Here is a 16726-nt window from a genome sequence, read left to right on the forward strand (position 1 = left end):
TGCTCTCATTGGTTCTCAGACTCTACGCCCCGCCTCCTCTCGCACGGTCCAATCGAGGCGCGAGTTGTGTTTTAAACCGCGGTGTGCGGTGTCGTTGGTGGAGCAGTCTTGGGTGAGTCTAGTTGTGGTGTCTTGTGGGTGAACTCCGGGTGGCTGGCGGCAGACTGGAGACCGAAGTAGGGTCGGGATCTGAGCCTCACTCGGCCCCGCGTCCCTGGGCCCGCTTGGCGTGCTCGACCCGCGGCGACGCTGTTTTCATTTCCCTTGGCTGCCTCCCTCTTCAAAGTCTCAAACAGCCCAGGCTGGTCTCGAACTTGTTATGTCCTTGAGACCAACCCTGAACATCCCAACCTCCTGCCTCCTCCTCTCTAGCGCTGAGATTACAGCCTGGAGACAGTTTTAATGGGTACCAACTTCACTTGCCTTTAGGAGTTTAGTATTTCTGACTCAGGCTTAAAGGTTTAAGATCTGGCTGAGACCTGTTAGCTTCTTCAGTTTAATTCTAAATTTTTGTGCACATGTGTCCTGGGCAAATTTGGTATCTTTTGCTGCTTTAACTCTTCATGATTTCCCCAATACCAGTATCTTATATAGGTCTCTTCCTTAGAGTATTCCAGGATGGCTACTCTGATCTTTGTTGATAAGGATAATGAAGAACCAGGCAGTCGCTTGGCATCCAAGGATGGGTTGAAGCTGGTGTCTGGTGGTAAGTATTGGCTGGCTTCAAATATACAGGTGTTGTGAGTGGATGATGGTTGTGGTCTGGAGACCCTAGCATTTAGTGTACTTTGTGGTTGATTAGAGTCAGGTTTCATATATTTTCATGCTTATTTTCTTTCTTTTTAACTTTAGAAAAGGTGTCATGTAGTTCAGACTGGCCTATAGTTCCCTATATAATCTAGAGCCATCTTGAACTTCTAATCCTTCAGCTCCCACCTGCCCAGTGCAGTGATTACAGGCATGGCCACTGTGCCTGACTTATGCAATGCTGTGGATTGAATTCGGGGCTTCTCAAATGGTAGGCAAGCACTCTACCTACTACTAATCAGTCCCAAGGCTCTGTGCTTAATCTATTTTTTGAGGCAGATGTAGCTTTAAAGGTCTGGAACTTGCTACATACACAAGAGGTTGGCCTTGAACTCAGAGATCCACTTGACCGCTGCCTTCTCAAGTGCTAGGATTAAAGGCACGTGCCACAGAGCCTGGCTTCATGCTTATTGTCTTTTTTTTTTTTTTTTTTTTTTTTTTTTAAATCAAGACAGGATTTCTCTGTGACAGTCCTGACTGTCCTGGAACTTGATTTGTAGACCAGGTTGGCCTTGAACTCACAGAGATCCTCTTGCCTGTCTCCTGAGTGCTGGGATTAAAGATGTGCATTACCATGCCCGGCTGCCAGTTTGAATTTTGGGGGGGTGGGGTGGTTTGAGACAGAGTTTCTCTGTGTACCTTTGGAGCCTGTCCTGGACCTCCTTTGTAGACCAGGCTGGCCTGGAACTCACAGAAATCTCTGCCTGCCTCCCAAGTGTTGGGATTAAAGGTGTGCGCCACCACCACCTGGCTTCAGATTATTGTTTTAACGAGGTTATTTAACGGTGTGTTAAATAACTGCCAAAAACAAAGCAAGGATTTGTGGTGAGAACTGGGTCAATTTGAGGTGTTCATATGGCTTAATCTTTAAGACCACCATATTTATTACCTTTATTTTTGTGTGTGTGGGGGTACACACGTTCCATGGTGTGGGGGAGTCAGTTCTTACACTGTGTGGAGGTCTGGGGATTGAACTCAGGCTGTCAGGTTGGGCAGCTTTACCCACTGAGCCCCTAATATTCTTAGGATTATACTTTTTTTTCAACAGTTAAAGCCTCAGATGGGAAATTGCAGGTCTCAGCGCCACAAGTTGGCAAAGTGTTCAATGCTCCAGCCTTGCCTAAAGCCAGCAGAAAGGCTTTGGGAACTGTCAACAGGGTTACAGAAAATCCAGCAAAGATCAATAGACCCCTCAAACAGAAACAGCCAACTTTGACTGTGAAAAAGGTGAGTGCGGGCTAGGAAGATGATGGATGTGTTCATGCTTTAGCACTTAATAAGAATAAACCTTGTTGGTTTTTTTTTTTTTTTTTTTTTTAATTCATGTGTGCATCCGTGGGCATATGTGTGGGCAGTCGAGGAGGCCAGAAGAGGGCATTGGGTCCTTTGGAGCTGGAGGTACAGGCAGTTGTGAGCTGCCTTACACAGGTGCTAGGAACTGAATCCAGCTCCTTTGATGAAAGAGCAGCGGGTGCTCTTAACCACCGAGCCATCGCAAAGCACTTTTGAAGCTTAAAAATGAGCTTCTATCTGGCTTTCTCCCAAGGAGGAGGCAAATAGAGGCCCACAAACAAATGAACAGAGGAGAATCACGTAGTGTATTGCTCCCAGTTGCTTAGCACCCTTGAGATTGTAACTAATGCCTCCTCAGCCTATCGTTCAGAGTATCAGGAAGCAGCTGGGTAGAAGCCACTAGCAGGTGTGTGATGTTCTCAGCTGGGGTAGCCACCTGCAGTCCTAACACTTGGGAAGCTGAAATTGGGGGTCAGCCTGAGCTACAGCCCACACCTCCAATTCTGGCCCACACATAGATGAGGTAAGATCCAGAGCACGCAGGTTTTTGTCTTGGCTTACTGCTATTGTCTGCCTGATATTCTCCAGGTGTTTTATGTTTTGCTGCTTTTTAAGCCCATATGTTTAAGGAATATAAACTTGTTAATATTAGCCAAGCAAATGATTGAAGTAACAGTGGCAGAAAAATCACACTTTTATAAGGTAAAAATGACTCCCAGGATTGGCTACTATTCTGGGGTGCCTTGAGCCGGTCTTCTCTACTGTTAGGTTTAAATAGTTGAGTTGATTAGCCTTGAATTAACCCTGCTCACTGTTCTTGGAAATATATGTACATAGGTGCTAAAATTTCTGGCTTAACTTAAAAAAATACTTGTTATTGTGTATGGATGTTTGCCTGTATGGTACATAAGTGTATCATGTGCCCGAGGAGGAGATAAAGGGACACTGCATCCTTTGAACTGGAGTTAGATAGCTGTGAGCCACCCTGTGGATGCTGGGAACTGAACCCAGGTCCTCTGTAGGATTAAATGCTCTTAACCACTGAGTCATCTCCCCAACCCCGTAGCTTGTGTGTGTGTGTGTGTTTGGCAGGGCCTGCTCATGTGATGGCATGCTGGGATGCATGTCAAGGTTGGTGGACAACTTCCAGGAGTCAGTTCTCCTTATCTTTTGACTGAATCCTGAAAACCAAGAATTGTAACACAAAATTGACAAATTTTAAAGTGTGACCTCATTTGAAGAGGCCCCTCCAACCTCATGTTACCAAGCAGGTGGCAAGACTTCTATTCTCACAGATGCTTATTCTCTTGGGTTTTTCTAGACCACTGAGAAGGCTGCTAAGACACAACAAAGCTCTGCTCCTGCTTCTGATGATGCCTACCCAGAAATAGAAAAGTTCTTCCCCTTCAATCCTCTAGGTAAGGTCTTTGGTATGGCAGGAATGCCCTTGGCTAGAGATTCTCTTAGATGTAACATCAAGTGATTGTAATGTGTAGCTCCAGACTCCAGGGCTGTCTGGTTTACTTTTAATAAACAGACTTGTTCAGGTGGAATTACTTCCTAAGGTCAGGGGGAGAATGGAAGCAAAAATGTCTAAGAAACTTAGAAACTCAAGGTCATCATTGTGTGAGTTCAAGGCCAGCCTGGTCTACATAGCAAGTTCTAGGACAGCCAGGGCTATATAAAGAGACCCTGTCTCAAAAAGGTGTATTGTTTGATATCACCTCTGATGTCATTAGAAAGGGCCCAGTATAGCTGGGCTTGGCAGTGCTTGCCTCTAATCCCAAGCAGAGGCAAGCAGATCTCTGAGACCAATCAGGGCTGTGTAGAGAGACCCTTTCTCAAACAAAAGGAAAAGGCCAAGTTAGTAATGTAAGAGACATTCCAAATTAACATCATGCTAAGTGTTGCAGGTGAGTGTTCTACAGTTCTAACCTTTTTTTTTATATTTCTGAGTTCTGTCATTGTCGACAAAATTTTCCTTGCAGTGTGATAGCCTTTCTTCATTCCTTGAGAGGTTATGATACACACAAATACTCTTTTCAGCTGAAAATTGTTTTCCAGGAAAAAAATCTTGGCTTGGCATACAATTCAGATCATTGCAAATCCCTTTTCTGTGACCTCAGTATGGTCACATTTTTTCCTGGTATGCAGAAGTTCTCATTTTATAACAGAATCTTTGACAGGGAGTGGGGACTTGCGTTGTAGCTCAGGATGGTTTCAAATGTATTGTGATGCTCCTCCATCAGCCTTCCAAGTGCTCCGATTATAGTCTCATGCTTTTGGTACTCTTATCACAGAGTTTGTTAAAGTAACTTAATAATTTAACTGGCTATTGAATTGGCTTTCTTCCTTTTTTTTTTTTTTTTTTTTTTTGATTTTTCCAGACAGGCTTTCTCTGTAGCTTTGGAGCCAGTCCTGGAACTCACTTTGTAGGCCAGGTTGGTCTCAAAGTCAGTGATTTGCCTGCCTTGTCCTCTGCCTCACCTACGAGTGCTGGGATTAAAAGCATGGACCCACCCCCACTGCCTGGTTTTTGTTTTATTATCGTTATTATTATTATTATTTTGGTTTTTTGTTATTTAATAATTTAATATATATGGGTACCTTTATGCCAGAAGAGGGCATCAGATTTCACTACAGTGGGTTGTGAGTCACCATGTGGTTGCTGTGAATTAAACTTAGATCCTCTTAACCTCTGAGCCATCTCTCCAGCCCTCTATTTGTTGAATAGTGAAGAATATTTTGACCTTCACTGCCATTGCCTTGTCTGGTGTGATGGAGCATCCTCCTGATGCTCGCTTCCCTTTGTGGCAGATTTTGAGAGTTTTGACCTGCCAGAGGAGCACCAGATTGCACATCTCCCCTTGAGTGGAGTGCCTCTTATGATCCTGAATGAGGAGAGTGGGCTTGAGAAGCTGCTGCACCTGGACCCCCCTTCTCCTCTGAAGACGCCCTTTCTACCATGGGAATCCAGTAAGTGAGCCGGTGCCCTGTGGAAAAGCTATAAGCAACCTGTTACATAACACTTGTACTGCTGTGGGGACAGAGTTGTGCAGGTGAATCTGGGTGCCGGCTTCTGTCCTGTGGACTACTGAGGCCAAATTTCAGAATAGTAAGAATGCTTCCTCAGTCGTTGTCTTAATCCCAAATGAAGTAATTCTGGAATCTGGTAAGCCTTTGGTCATAGGAGAAGATGAAATATAACATCATAGTTTCTTAGACTATGAGGTGAAGTCTATATAACCCGGGACTGGATGGTAGTTCAGGTTCCATGCATGGCTAGCAGAAGACCAGGATGCCCATGCCACAGTGTAGACGGACAGTACCTTCTCACTGCCAGAAGCTTTAGGTCTTAGTTGGAACTGGTGGTCAGAGTACACCATCAGACCACTTGTTCTGATAACGCAGGTGACCTGTCCTATTTGAGGATTTGGATATTCCTTTTGTTCTAAAGAACAAGTAGGTTCGCATACTTTTAAGACCTACTTCCTGATGATGGCAAGTTCTGAGACTCCTGCCACATTTAAGAAATCCCAATGTTTGTGTGAAATTCATTAGATAAACGGATTTAGGATGGAAGTAGCAGCTAATGTTTGTTATGGATAATGGCTAGAGGATTTTCAGAAACCTAACAAGAAATTCCTCTCTTTTCCAGATCCCTTGCAATCTCCTTCCAGCATTCTCTCAACCCTGGATGTTGAATTGCCACCTGTTTGCTATGATGACGATATTTAAACTACTTACTCTTTATATCTTACGTATGTTGTATTAATTAATAAAGCATTTGTGTGTGTGTGTGTATATGTGTCTGTGGTAATGAATTCTAAATAACTCGTGATTGGTAATTCTTGTTATTAGGCAATACCACTGTTTTCCTTTGAGAGCATACCCCTCAACATGTACTTTATTGCCTTTTTGTGGCCTTTAACTAGTGACAACTATTAGATCTCTTAGAGGAGCTGCTTCTAGCTCATTAATCGTTACACATTCTTTATCACCAGTACTACTTAGTTCTAGTGACTTTAGTATTCAGCAATGAGAGTTTGGAAGGCTCTAAACTTCTGAGAACTCAGCCTCCCTAGCCTCCTCAGCATCTTCATAGGGTACTTTTGAAGATCATTGCAGATAATTTACTTACAGTAGGGCGCACTCCTCTCCTATGGGAATCCAACTGTGGACATAGCTATTTGATAAGCATTAATAATACATTTGACACCTAAGACTATAATATGGAAGTGGTAACTTTAAGAAAAAAGTTTCATTTTTAAAACTTTATTGAAAATTTCTCAGTTTTATTGATTTATTGGGATTTTCTGTTTCCTTATCTTCTAATTTTTTATTTTATGTGCATTGGTGTTTTGCCATGGGTGTCCAGTCCTCTGGAACTAGAATTAAGAGAGTTGTGAGCTGCCAAGTAGGTGCTGGGAATTGAACCCAGCATGAGCACTTTTGTTTTTGAAGGGGCCATGTTTTGTTCACTGGCACAGTATGTCAGTCTATGAAGTGTGATGAGTTTTGCAGAAGAGCCTAATCTCTAAATGCCGTTTGATACCTGTGGGAATGAAGAGTGATCCCAAGGCTGGAGGAAGTGCTTTAGGGCAGGGGAAATGAAGTCCTTGGGGGTGTCTGCAGCTGGGAAGACATTCCTTAGGCAACTGTTGTCCAGCAGGGTATCCAGAAGGCTTTCAGGCATTTTCCCTTACAATGAATTTTTGTCCGTTCCATGGAACACTGGATGAGTAGGGTCATCATGCCCTTTTTTTTTTTTTTTTTTTTTTTTTTTGGTTCTTCTAGATAGGATTTCTCTGTGTAGCCCTGGCTGTCCTGGATCTAATTCTGTAGAGCAGGCTGGCCTCGAACTCAGAGGTCTCTGCCTCACAAGTGATGGGATTAAAGGTGTGAGCTACCACCGCCTCCGGACTTCAAGAAATTTTTTAAGCTGGGCATTGGTGGTGCACGCCTTTCATCCCAGCACTTGGGAGCCAGAGGCAGGCCTGGTCTATAGAGTTAGTACCAGGACAGTCTCCAAAGCAATACAGAGAAACCCTGTCTAGAAAAACAAAGAGTTATTTTATCTTTGGCACGGTGGCTGTCTTAATCTAGTGTTATTTGAGTCAGCATTTGAGACTCCACAGTTACCCTCCTGCTTCTCTGACAGTGCCCCAGTTGCTCAGGCAGCAGCCTGGTGGGAATCTCTTCCAGCAGGCACTGGCTCTTGCTGTTGATAAAGGTAGCTTTAAATCTCTATCGTTGAGATTTTTTCTGGGCAGTGGTGACACACACCTTTAGTCTCAGCATATGGGGGGGGGGAGGACAGAGGCAGGGGGATCTCAGTGAGTTCAAGGCCTGCCTTTTCTACAGAGTAAGCTCCAGGACAGGCTCCAAAGCTACTCAGAGAAATCCTGTGTGGAAAAAATGAAAACAAAAGTCTGAGAAGTATGCCGTGGCTGGAGGAATGGCTTAGAGGTTAAAAGTACTGGCTGCTCTTCCAAAGGTTCTGAGTTCAATTCCCAGCACCCACATGAAGGCTCACAACCATCTGTAATGAGATCTGGTGCCCCATTCTGGCATGCAAACATACATGCAGACAGAGCATTATTCAAATAAATCTTAAAGACTATTAAGAGAGTCCAGTCTTTGTCCACTGCCTCATATGACTGCAGGAAAGGAGGAACTCCCCTCCAACCATGGATGCAGCTTTTTTTTTTTTTTTTTTTTTTTTTTCCTGCCCACATCCCCAGCATCTGGCTAACTTAATTCAGTTCTTCCTCATGGCTGTTGCTCATAGGTCTGGCATCTCAGAGAGCCCAGAAAAACTTAATTTTTTTGGTGTGTGTGTGTAGGTCTGAGGACAGTTGGAGTCTCTTCTCTGTCTTCATCTTCTAGGTCCCTTGGGTAAAGCTCAGGTTTGGCAGCAAGAGCCTGCTGGGCCATCTCCCCAGCCCTAACACTGACTTTTGAATAGGCTGTACTTAGTGGCCTTGGAGACCTCAGCCACATGTGCTCAAGTGATAGGAACAGCAGGTGGCAGAGGGTCCTATGTTTGTTAGTCTCCAAGTCTTTACCCGAACTAGATAAACCATCAGTTTGTGGCATTGGGTTACAATAGGAAGAAGAGTACAGTGTCTTTTGCCCTGTGTGCTCACAGCTCCTTGGAAGACTCACGCCTTATGAAGTGGCCTCTTTTTCTTGTAAGAGGAACTTGGGATAGTCCACTTCTCGTAATACAGTGGAACAGACTGCAGGCCCTCTAGTGTGCAAGACTGGGAGGGGGTTTCCATGATGATGGCATGAACTATCCCTCACCTCAAGGTTGCTTCCTGATGCAGAGCTGGGAGCTGCCTGCCCTTGGCATGCTATTCAGAAATCAGGTTGCATCTGGCTCGTGGCTTCCTGCACATTTGCACCTGGACCCTGGGACAGGCAGCATAGTGGGGCTAGAACACTAACCAGAGGTAGAAGGCAAGGGCACTCTACTTGAAGCATCTTCATTTCCCTGGAAAGATTAAATTGAACACTGTTCTGTGTTCTTAGGCTGAAAACTTGGCATGTAGCTAGAGAAATACATAAAGAGGGATGGGGTGCCCGATGCTGACAGGAGTGGATAAAAAGAGAAATGACAGCAGAAAACTTACCTTGAAAAGAGCCAAGAAACTGAAAACTAAGAAGGTAGAAGGAAAGATTGGCTCATTAGTTAGGAAAGTGTGTTCTTTTCCTTTTTACTATTTTTTTTTTTACATTTCTTATTAATTTACTTTTTACATTCTAATCCCAGTCCCCCCCCCTCTCCCACTCCTCCTACTGCCCCCATTCCCCTCCATCTGCTCCTCAGAGAAGGTAAGGCCTCTCCTAGGAAGTCTACTAAGTCTGTCTCATCATCTCATTGAGGGAGGACCAAGGCACCCCTCCACTCCCACATCCCTGTGTCTAGGCTGAGCAAATTATCTCTCCATATAGAATGGGCTCCACTAAGTCAGTTTGTGCATTAGTGTTAGGTTTTGGACCCACTGCTAGTGGCCTCATATATTGTCCCAGTCACACCATTGTCACCTACATTAAGGGAGACTAGCTCTGTCTTATGCAGATCCCCCATTTGTCAGACCAGAGTCAGTGATTTCTCATTAGCTTGGGTCAGCTGACTCTGGATTTCCCCATCATGGTTCTGACTCCTTTGTTCACATTATCTCTCCTCCCTCACTTTGATTGTACTCCAGGTCCTTGGTCCATTGGTTTGTTGTGGATTTCTGCATCTGCTTCCATCTGTTTCTGGAAGAGGGTCCTAGCTTCTCTGGGGTTGTGAATTGTAGGCTGGATATCTTTTGTTTTATATTTGGTATCCCATGTTTGTCTTTCTGGGTCTGGGTTACCTCACTCAGGATGTTTTTTCTTCAATTCTGTTTATTTGCCTGCAAATTTTAGGATGCCATTGTTTCTTACTACTGAATAGTACTCTATTGTATAAATGTACCACATTTTCTTTATCCATTCTTTGGTTGAGAGGCATCTAGGTTGTTTCCAAGTTTTGGTTATTATGAATAATGCTGTTATGAACATAGTTGGGCAAATGTTCTTGTGGTGTGAATGTACCTCTTTTGAGTATATGCCCAAAAGTGTTATTTCAGGGTCTTGAGATAGGTTGTGTAAGGATGGAAAAATACAGTCTATGACCACAGGAAGCTAGAAGTTTAAAAGTACTAAATACCTTAAATTCCAGACCCTGCCCTCAGCCAGTAAATAGGCGAAAGGTCACACTCTTGCCCCTTACCTGACTTTGTAAACTGCTTGTGAAACCCCCGCCCCAGTGACCTAACCTAACTGCCGTTTGTCACCCCACCTAGGAGCCTGCACAAATGCAGACCTCTGGGGATATAGAAAACTGATTAGTCTATAAAGCACGGGCTTGCATGGTTTAAATTGATTGGTACGAACCGCACGGGCTCTGGATGCTACGAGATGATTGGTTTACGATGCGCGGGCTTTGTTGTAACCCTATAAAAGCTATCTCAGTTCTGTACTCAGGGTCCTCACTCCTCTACCCCTGCATGGCGCATGACTGTGAACCCCAGTGCACTTGGAATATAAAAGACCTCATGTTTTTACATTAAGACCACTTCTCGTGAGTGATTTGGGGTGTCACCTTTCCTGAGTGGGAGCGTGAAGGTCCACGCTCTGCAGGTCTTTCAGTTGATTCCTAATTTTCTGAGAAATTGTCATACTGATTTCCACAGCAGCTGTTCAAGTTTGCACTCCCACCAGCAATGGATGAATCTTCCCCTTTCTCCACACCCTCTCCAGTATAAGCTGTCATTGGTGTTTTGATCTTAGTCATTCTGATTGGTGTAAGATGGAATCTCAGAGTGGTTTTGATTTGCATTTCCCTGATGTTGAGCATTTCCTTAAGTGTCTTTTCACCATTTGAGATTGTTCTGTTGAGAATTCTGTTTAGATTTATACCCCATTTTTAATTGGATTATCTGGTAGTTTGATGTCTAGCTTCTTGAGTTCTCTGTCAGATGTGGGGTTGGTGAAGATGTGTTGTTTTTCTAGGCGAGTAAGTAGAGTTTGGTTCCCAGAACCAACACTGTACAGCTTACAGCTGCCTATAACTCCAGTGCCAGGGCATCTAGATCTGGTATCCTCTTCTGACCTCTGTGGACCTGAACTTGTGCACAAACCCTCCTCCCCAGGTCATGTAATTAAAATAAAAATAAAACAAAGCAGATATAAAATCATTTAACATGGGTATGAAAACTGGGGCTGTTGAATATTATGGGATGGATTCCTGAAGTTTAATAATGACCCTGATGGCTGCTGTGTAGTGCACCCTGGCTCTTGGAATGAAATATACCAGACTGAGTAGCTCAAACCTTGGTGATTTATTCTTAAAGGTCTGGAAGTTAGGACTTCAATATCTAGATGTAGACAGGGTTGGTTCCTTTGGAGAGGCCTCTCTTCTTGCAGATAAAGGGGCTGTACCAGAATGGACCAACATGTACACTGGGGGCCGGGATGGGGAAGAATAATGGTACTGCCTACTGATCTGAGATTTTAGGGTACATGCAGGTAGTATGGTTGGAAACTGTAGTGAGGGCCCAGGAAGACACCATTTGCCTCTGTTGTCAGTGGAGCAGAGATTCTCCAGGTCAATGCTCATGGAGAGATGAAGTTTGGTGAGTAAAGAAGACATGGCACTCAGAGGATAACGTGGCATTCTGGGCATGAGACATATCCTGTAGGAAACTACTTATCTTACTCTGCTTCCTGATGTTGTGACAAAGACTATGACTGAAAGCATCTTGGGTAGCAAAGGTTTTATTTACATATTCTGTCACTGAGGGAAGCCAGGGCAGGAACTCAGCCAGGGCTGGACCCTGGAGGCAGGAACTGAAGCAGGAGCTGTAAAATTCTGCTTACTGACTTGCTTAGCCTCATTTTTGCTATTAACCTAGCTTTAACAGCTGAGCCATCTCCCTAGCCCCAGCCTGACATCTTATACAGCAGAGGACCACCCACCTAGGGGTTGCACCCCCACAGTGTGGGCTTTCCCACATCAACCATTAATCAAGAAAATGTTTCACAGACTTGCTTGCATAGGGGCAAATCTGATGGAGGGAGGCATTTTCCCAGAAATTTCCTCTTCCAAAATGACTTTGTTTTGTGTCAAGTTAATAAACTACTAACCAGTACGTTGCTGTTAAGGACACACACACACACACACACACACACACACACACACACACACTCATTCTTTGAGGCAAAGTCTCCCTATGCATCTGGGGCTGGTCTTGAACTCAAGAACCCCCTGCCCCAGTCTCCTGGTGCTAGGATAATAGGCATTGATCACAATACCCAGCTACTCATTTAACATGCACAGGGTGTCACTTTTGATACCAAACTTCTTGGTCTACGTGGGATCGTGTGAAGATTTGTTACAAGTTCTCTTCCTAGAAATGGAATAATAGGAGCCAACAGTTTGTTAATAAGGGGCAAGAGTTGTCTGGGATTATGCTAGAGGCCATCTTCATTGCTTGAAGGAGTCTCTCCTGAGGTTTATTATCTTGCTGGTGGCTATGTGTAGAGCATAGGGGAAGAAACCTGCCTCAGAATACATAAAATTGTCAGGGAAAGCAAAATAATGGGAATGGGGAGAGCATGGAGCAGAGTTTATGAAGTAACAAGAACACGATGGGCACAGGAACCCCCAGGACAGGCAGCTACCAGAAGAGCAGAGGCCTCTGTCCATATGCCCTTTAGAGTAGCCATTCCCAGTGGTTGTCTAGAGAGCCCCAGGGGTACTCAAGACTTCTCGAGTCTACTCTGATAACAGCACAAGAGGTTATATACCATGTTCATCTCTCTCTCATATGACCACAGGAGCACAGTGGTATTTTCCAGAAGGGGCATTAAGTGTGAGTTGACAGCAGGCTGACTGCAAAAGCAGCTACAAGGATCCAGCTGGTCATTTAGGAGCCAGATAGTGAAGAGATTTGCAAATGTGAAGCAATGCCAGCTTGCTCACTTGCTTCTTGTTTTGAAAAAAAAAAAGGTTTATTTTTTTAATAGAATATGTTGTGTTGATGTTAACATCTCATTATAATCATGTTTAAAACAGTAAATATTGAGAATTTCCTCAAATATATAAATATTGACAGAATCCTTATAGATCAGATCTTTTTGTGATCTTTAGTAACATTTTGTATGTAATAATTTTTGTGTAGATATGTTCATCTTTGTGCAGTTGCATGTGCACATGTGTGTGCATGTGTGTGCGTACATGCATGCTCGAGTGTGTATGTATGGGGGAGCAGAGGACAATCTCTGGCATTAGGAGCCATGAACTTTTTTCTTTTTCTTTTTTCTCTGTGTGGCCCTGGCCATCCTGGAATTCACTCTGTAGACCAGGCTGGCCTCAAACTCAGAGTTGCACCCACCTCAGAGATGTGCCACCATGGTCTGGCAGAAACAGGCTATTTTTCTAGCCTGGACCTGATCAAGTCATTAGAGTGGCTGAGTCCTGAGCACTTGCTGCCTGCTTCTACAATGCTGGGATGACAAGCACACACTATCTAGCTATCATGCTTGGCTTTAAAAAGAATTACATTTATTTCTTTAGTGTGTGTGTGTGTGTGTGTGTGTGTGTGTGTGTGTGCGCGCGCGCACGCGCGCGTGCGCGCATGTACGTATAATGGGGGGTGGAAGTGTGGTATATATTTCACATGGGAGAGATCAGAGGACAAACCTACAGGAAGTTGGCTGTCTCCTTCCTGTGGTAGAATATTATTTTAAAGTGTGTGTTGCAGAGTTTTCTCTTGTTCCACCAGGTCCTACTGCTTTAGCCCCAAATGAACACACAGAGATGCTATATTAGTTATTAAACTGTTGGCTGATGGCAAGGGCTTCTTATTGGCTAGCTCTGTCTCAATTATTAACCCATTTCTATTACCCTATGTATTTCCACATGGTCTTATCGGAGAACGCCAGGTGCATCCTTTTCTTCTGGTCCCTCTAAGAGGTTTCTTGAGGTCTCTCCCTGACTACCTTTCCAGAATTCTCCTTGTCTCCTGGCCCCACCTAACACCTTGCCTCTACTGGCTATTCGCCAAACAGTGTTTTTTTTTTTTTTTTTTTTTTTCCTATTAACCAATAAGAGAAATATATATACAGAAGGACATCTCCCATCAGGTGTGTGACTTTTGTTTGTGTTGCATTTGTTTAACTCCGTTAAGCTGTGAATCTTTGCCTGTCTAAAACACCCGTTGGTCTAATAAAGAGCTGAATGGCCAATAGCAAGACAGGAGCAAGGATAGGCGGGGCTGGTAGGCAGAGAGTATAAATAAAAGGAGAAAGCACTTAGCGTTGGTGGCACATGTCTTTAATGCCGGAATCCTGGAGACAGGAGCAGGCAGATCTCTTTGAGTTTGAGGCCAGTCTGGTCTACAGAGTGAGTTCCAGGATGGGCTTCAAAACAATACAGAGAGACCCTGCCTCGAAAAAGAAAAGAACAACAAAAAACAAAAGGGGAAACGAGGACAGAGGAACAGCAAGAGAGCAAGGAGAGGAGGATGTTAGGGGTCAGCTACCCAGCCACCCAGCCACCCAGCCACCCAGCCACCCAGCCACCCAGCCATGCAGCCACCCAGCCACGGAGTAAGAAGGAACGTAGGATACACAGAAGCAAGAAAGATAAAAGCCCAGAGGAAAAAGGTAGATGGATTAATTTAGGATAAGGGATGCTGGCTAGCAATAAGCCAAGCTAAGGCCGGGCATTCGTAAGTAGTAATGAGACTCCGTGTGTGATTTATTTGGGAGCTGGGAGGTGGGCCCCTCAAAAAGCCAAAAGAATAAAAATTGTACAGTACCTTCCACCTCTTAGATACCAAGGATCACACTCAGATCACCAGGTGTGGTGGTGAATACTTTTACCTCCTAAGCCCTTGCTAGCCCTTGTCACCCTCCTATTTAAATTGTGCTTGCAGGGCATGTACTTTAGTGACTGAGCCATCACACAGCCCTGATGTTTAATGATTTTAAGGAGTGTAACAGAGTTGAGACCAACTCATTTGATAATTGCTAGTGCAGGGGATATGAGTTATTAGACTTTGTGGTTAATGTGCTTGGGTTCAACCCCCAACATTGTCATCTTAGGTGAGTTGCTTGCCTTCTCTGAGACTTAATTTCTTCATCTGTAGACTGCTACTTATTCAGTTACCCAGAGCAACAAGTGATAGTACTGGATACTGGTCATTTTAAAAATGCGAATTAATATATCAAGTAAAAAGTAAGATGAGGTTCTGCTCTGTGGGTGACCCTGTGCTAAGAGCTGTGAAGGTTGTACAGTGGCATAAGTCACAGCTCCTGCTCTGAAGGGTCCTGTCACACTGCAGAGCAGAGATGTCCTGATCTGCAGTCTGTACTTTGGGGTTGGGTTCCAAACCTGCCTGGGATTTTTGATCCGACTTTGAAATAGTTACTTCCTTTGGGAAAAGTTACATAATAAAGACACCTATGGTTCTCTGAAGAGACAACAAATTTCTGCTTGTCCATTTCAGGCATACTGTCAATTAAATCAGTTGACTTTTGCCTGTTTATTTGAGAACAACTGCAAGTCTTCCTCTGGAATCTTCTGGGGATTCTGTGCATCTTTCTTCTGGGGATTCTGTAATCATGCCACCAGAGGGCGCCCTCTCTTTGTTGCTCACTTGCTTTCCTTTCTGCAAATAGTCTGAGCTGGTGAATGGAGATCTTATGTCTGTGAGGACACTCTTAGTTTGATGGCTGCCGCCAATTTTGCTTGAAAAATCCTCTTTTTTGACCCGGGCTCATATCGCCCAGGCTGACCTTAAACTTGCTGGCCTTAAACTTAGACTGGCCTTAAACTCTGATTTTCTTGCTTTCTGCTGCCAAGCACTGTAATGAGAGGCAAGTATCTCCACACCCAGCGTAGCTCTTATTTTTAAAATCAGCCATAGTTACTGAAATGTCTTTAAGTAAAACTGGCATGGGGGGATGGTCATAGCTGCCACTGTCCAGCCTTTACCAGAACTTTTGTTTGTCATCAGATCCATGCCAAGGGCATTGCACGGACCTCTCATGGAATCATGGGGACACACTGTGTAGGTATGCTGTACATACTCTTGTCAGCTAGAATCTTAGATTATACCCTGTAATAGCCATCTTGGGAGGATATTTGATATTCTGAGCGGGTCTCCCCAGGGCCCATGGCTGTAAAAGAAGCCCAAGATAGGTCTTGTGTTTTGTTCTACAAGAGTGGTTTCCAGGCTCATCAGACCATTGCTTTCTGTAACAAATATTTTGTGCTACATAAAATTTAGGCTGGTCATTTGCTCTGAGTCAAACAGGCCAGACCAGACCAAACCAATTTTGGAATTCAATCACTGAGGCCCTGCAGCCAATTAACTAAGTTGCAACTGTGCTCCGGGCAGATGACTAAGGTGTAGGCAATTCTTTCTTACATCTCACTTCCTTTCTCTTATAAATGTTGAGTTTCATGTTGTTGGTTGGGGGTTTTCAGAATCCACTCTGTGTTGGGAGCTTCTCAATGTGAGAATCCTGGGATGGGGAGATAGCTTAGCCAGTAGAATGTGAGGATGTGACTTTGAGTCCCCCTCCCACCCTTGCTGGGTGTGGTTGGCACATTCTTGTAAACCCACTGCTGGGGATGTGGTCAGTGGAAGGAGGAACTCCTAAAAACTACCAAAGGTACAGTAGGGTGACAGCTCCCAAATATTCCACAAGGGGGCAGTATACCTCCCTTCCACCTCTGCAAAGTGCTCCATTCCTGATTCTTTTCCTGTAAGTGACAAGGGGCCTCTGTTAGAGGACTTTGAGGTCCCCTGAGTGGTAAAGGGGTGAGGAGGGGAGTGATGAGAGGAAGTCACAGAGCAAAGGGATGACCCCCAAGTTAGTGTGATAGATTTCTAGTCACATGGTACCCACCATGAGTTCAGTCATGTGCTTGACAGTTTTAACTTTGTTTCTAAGTCATTTGTTTGCAAGGTGATTATGAACTAATGCATTTCACTCTCACTGATATAGCTTTATTTTAAAGGGCGTGATAGGCAGTGATCAGTGTTCACTTAATAATTTTCATTAAATAGACTCA

General features: G+C 44.2%; 1 protein-coding gene across 1 annotated transcript; it reads left to right on the top strand.

Moving 5' to 3' along the window:
* Pttg1 (PTTG1 regulator of sister chromatid separation, securin) lies at positions 1–5899 on the top strand. Its single transcript, XM_051181562.1, has 6 exons — positions 1–112; positions 608–706; positions 1856–2034; positions 3422–3518; positions 4918–5076; positions 5759–5899. The coding sequence occupies exons 2-6, from the start codon at positions 619–621 to the stop codon at positions 5836–5838; spliced, it is 603 nt and encodes a 200-aa protein (XP_051037519.1). The 5' UTR covers positions 1–112; positions 608–618; the 3' UTR covers positions 5839–5899.
* Positions 5900–16726: the final 10827 nt, after the last annotated feature.

The sequence above is a fragment of the Phodopus roborovskii genome, unplaced genomic scaffold (assembly GCF_943737965.1).
Source record: "Phodopus roborovskii unplaced genomic scaffold, PHOROB, whole genome shotgun sequence".
In the NCBI taxonomy this organism is placed as follows: Eukaryota; Metazoa; Chordata; class Mammalia; order Rodentia; family Cricetidae; genus Phodopus; species Phodopus roborovskii.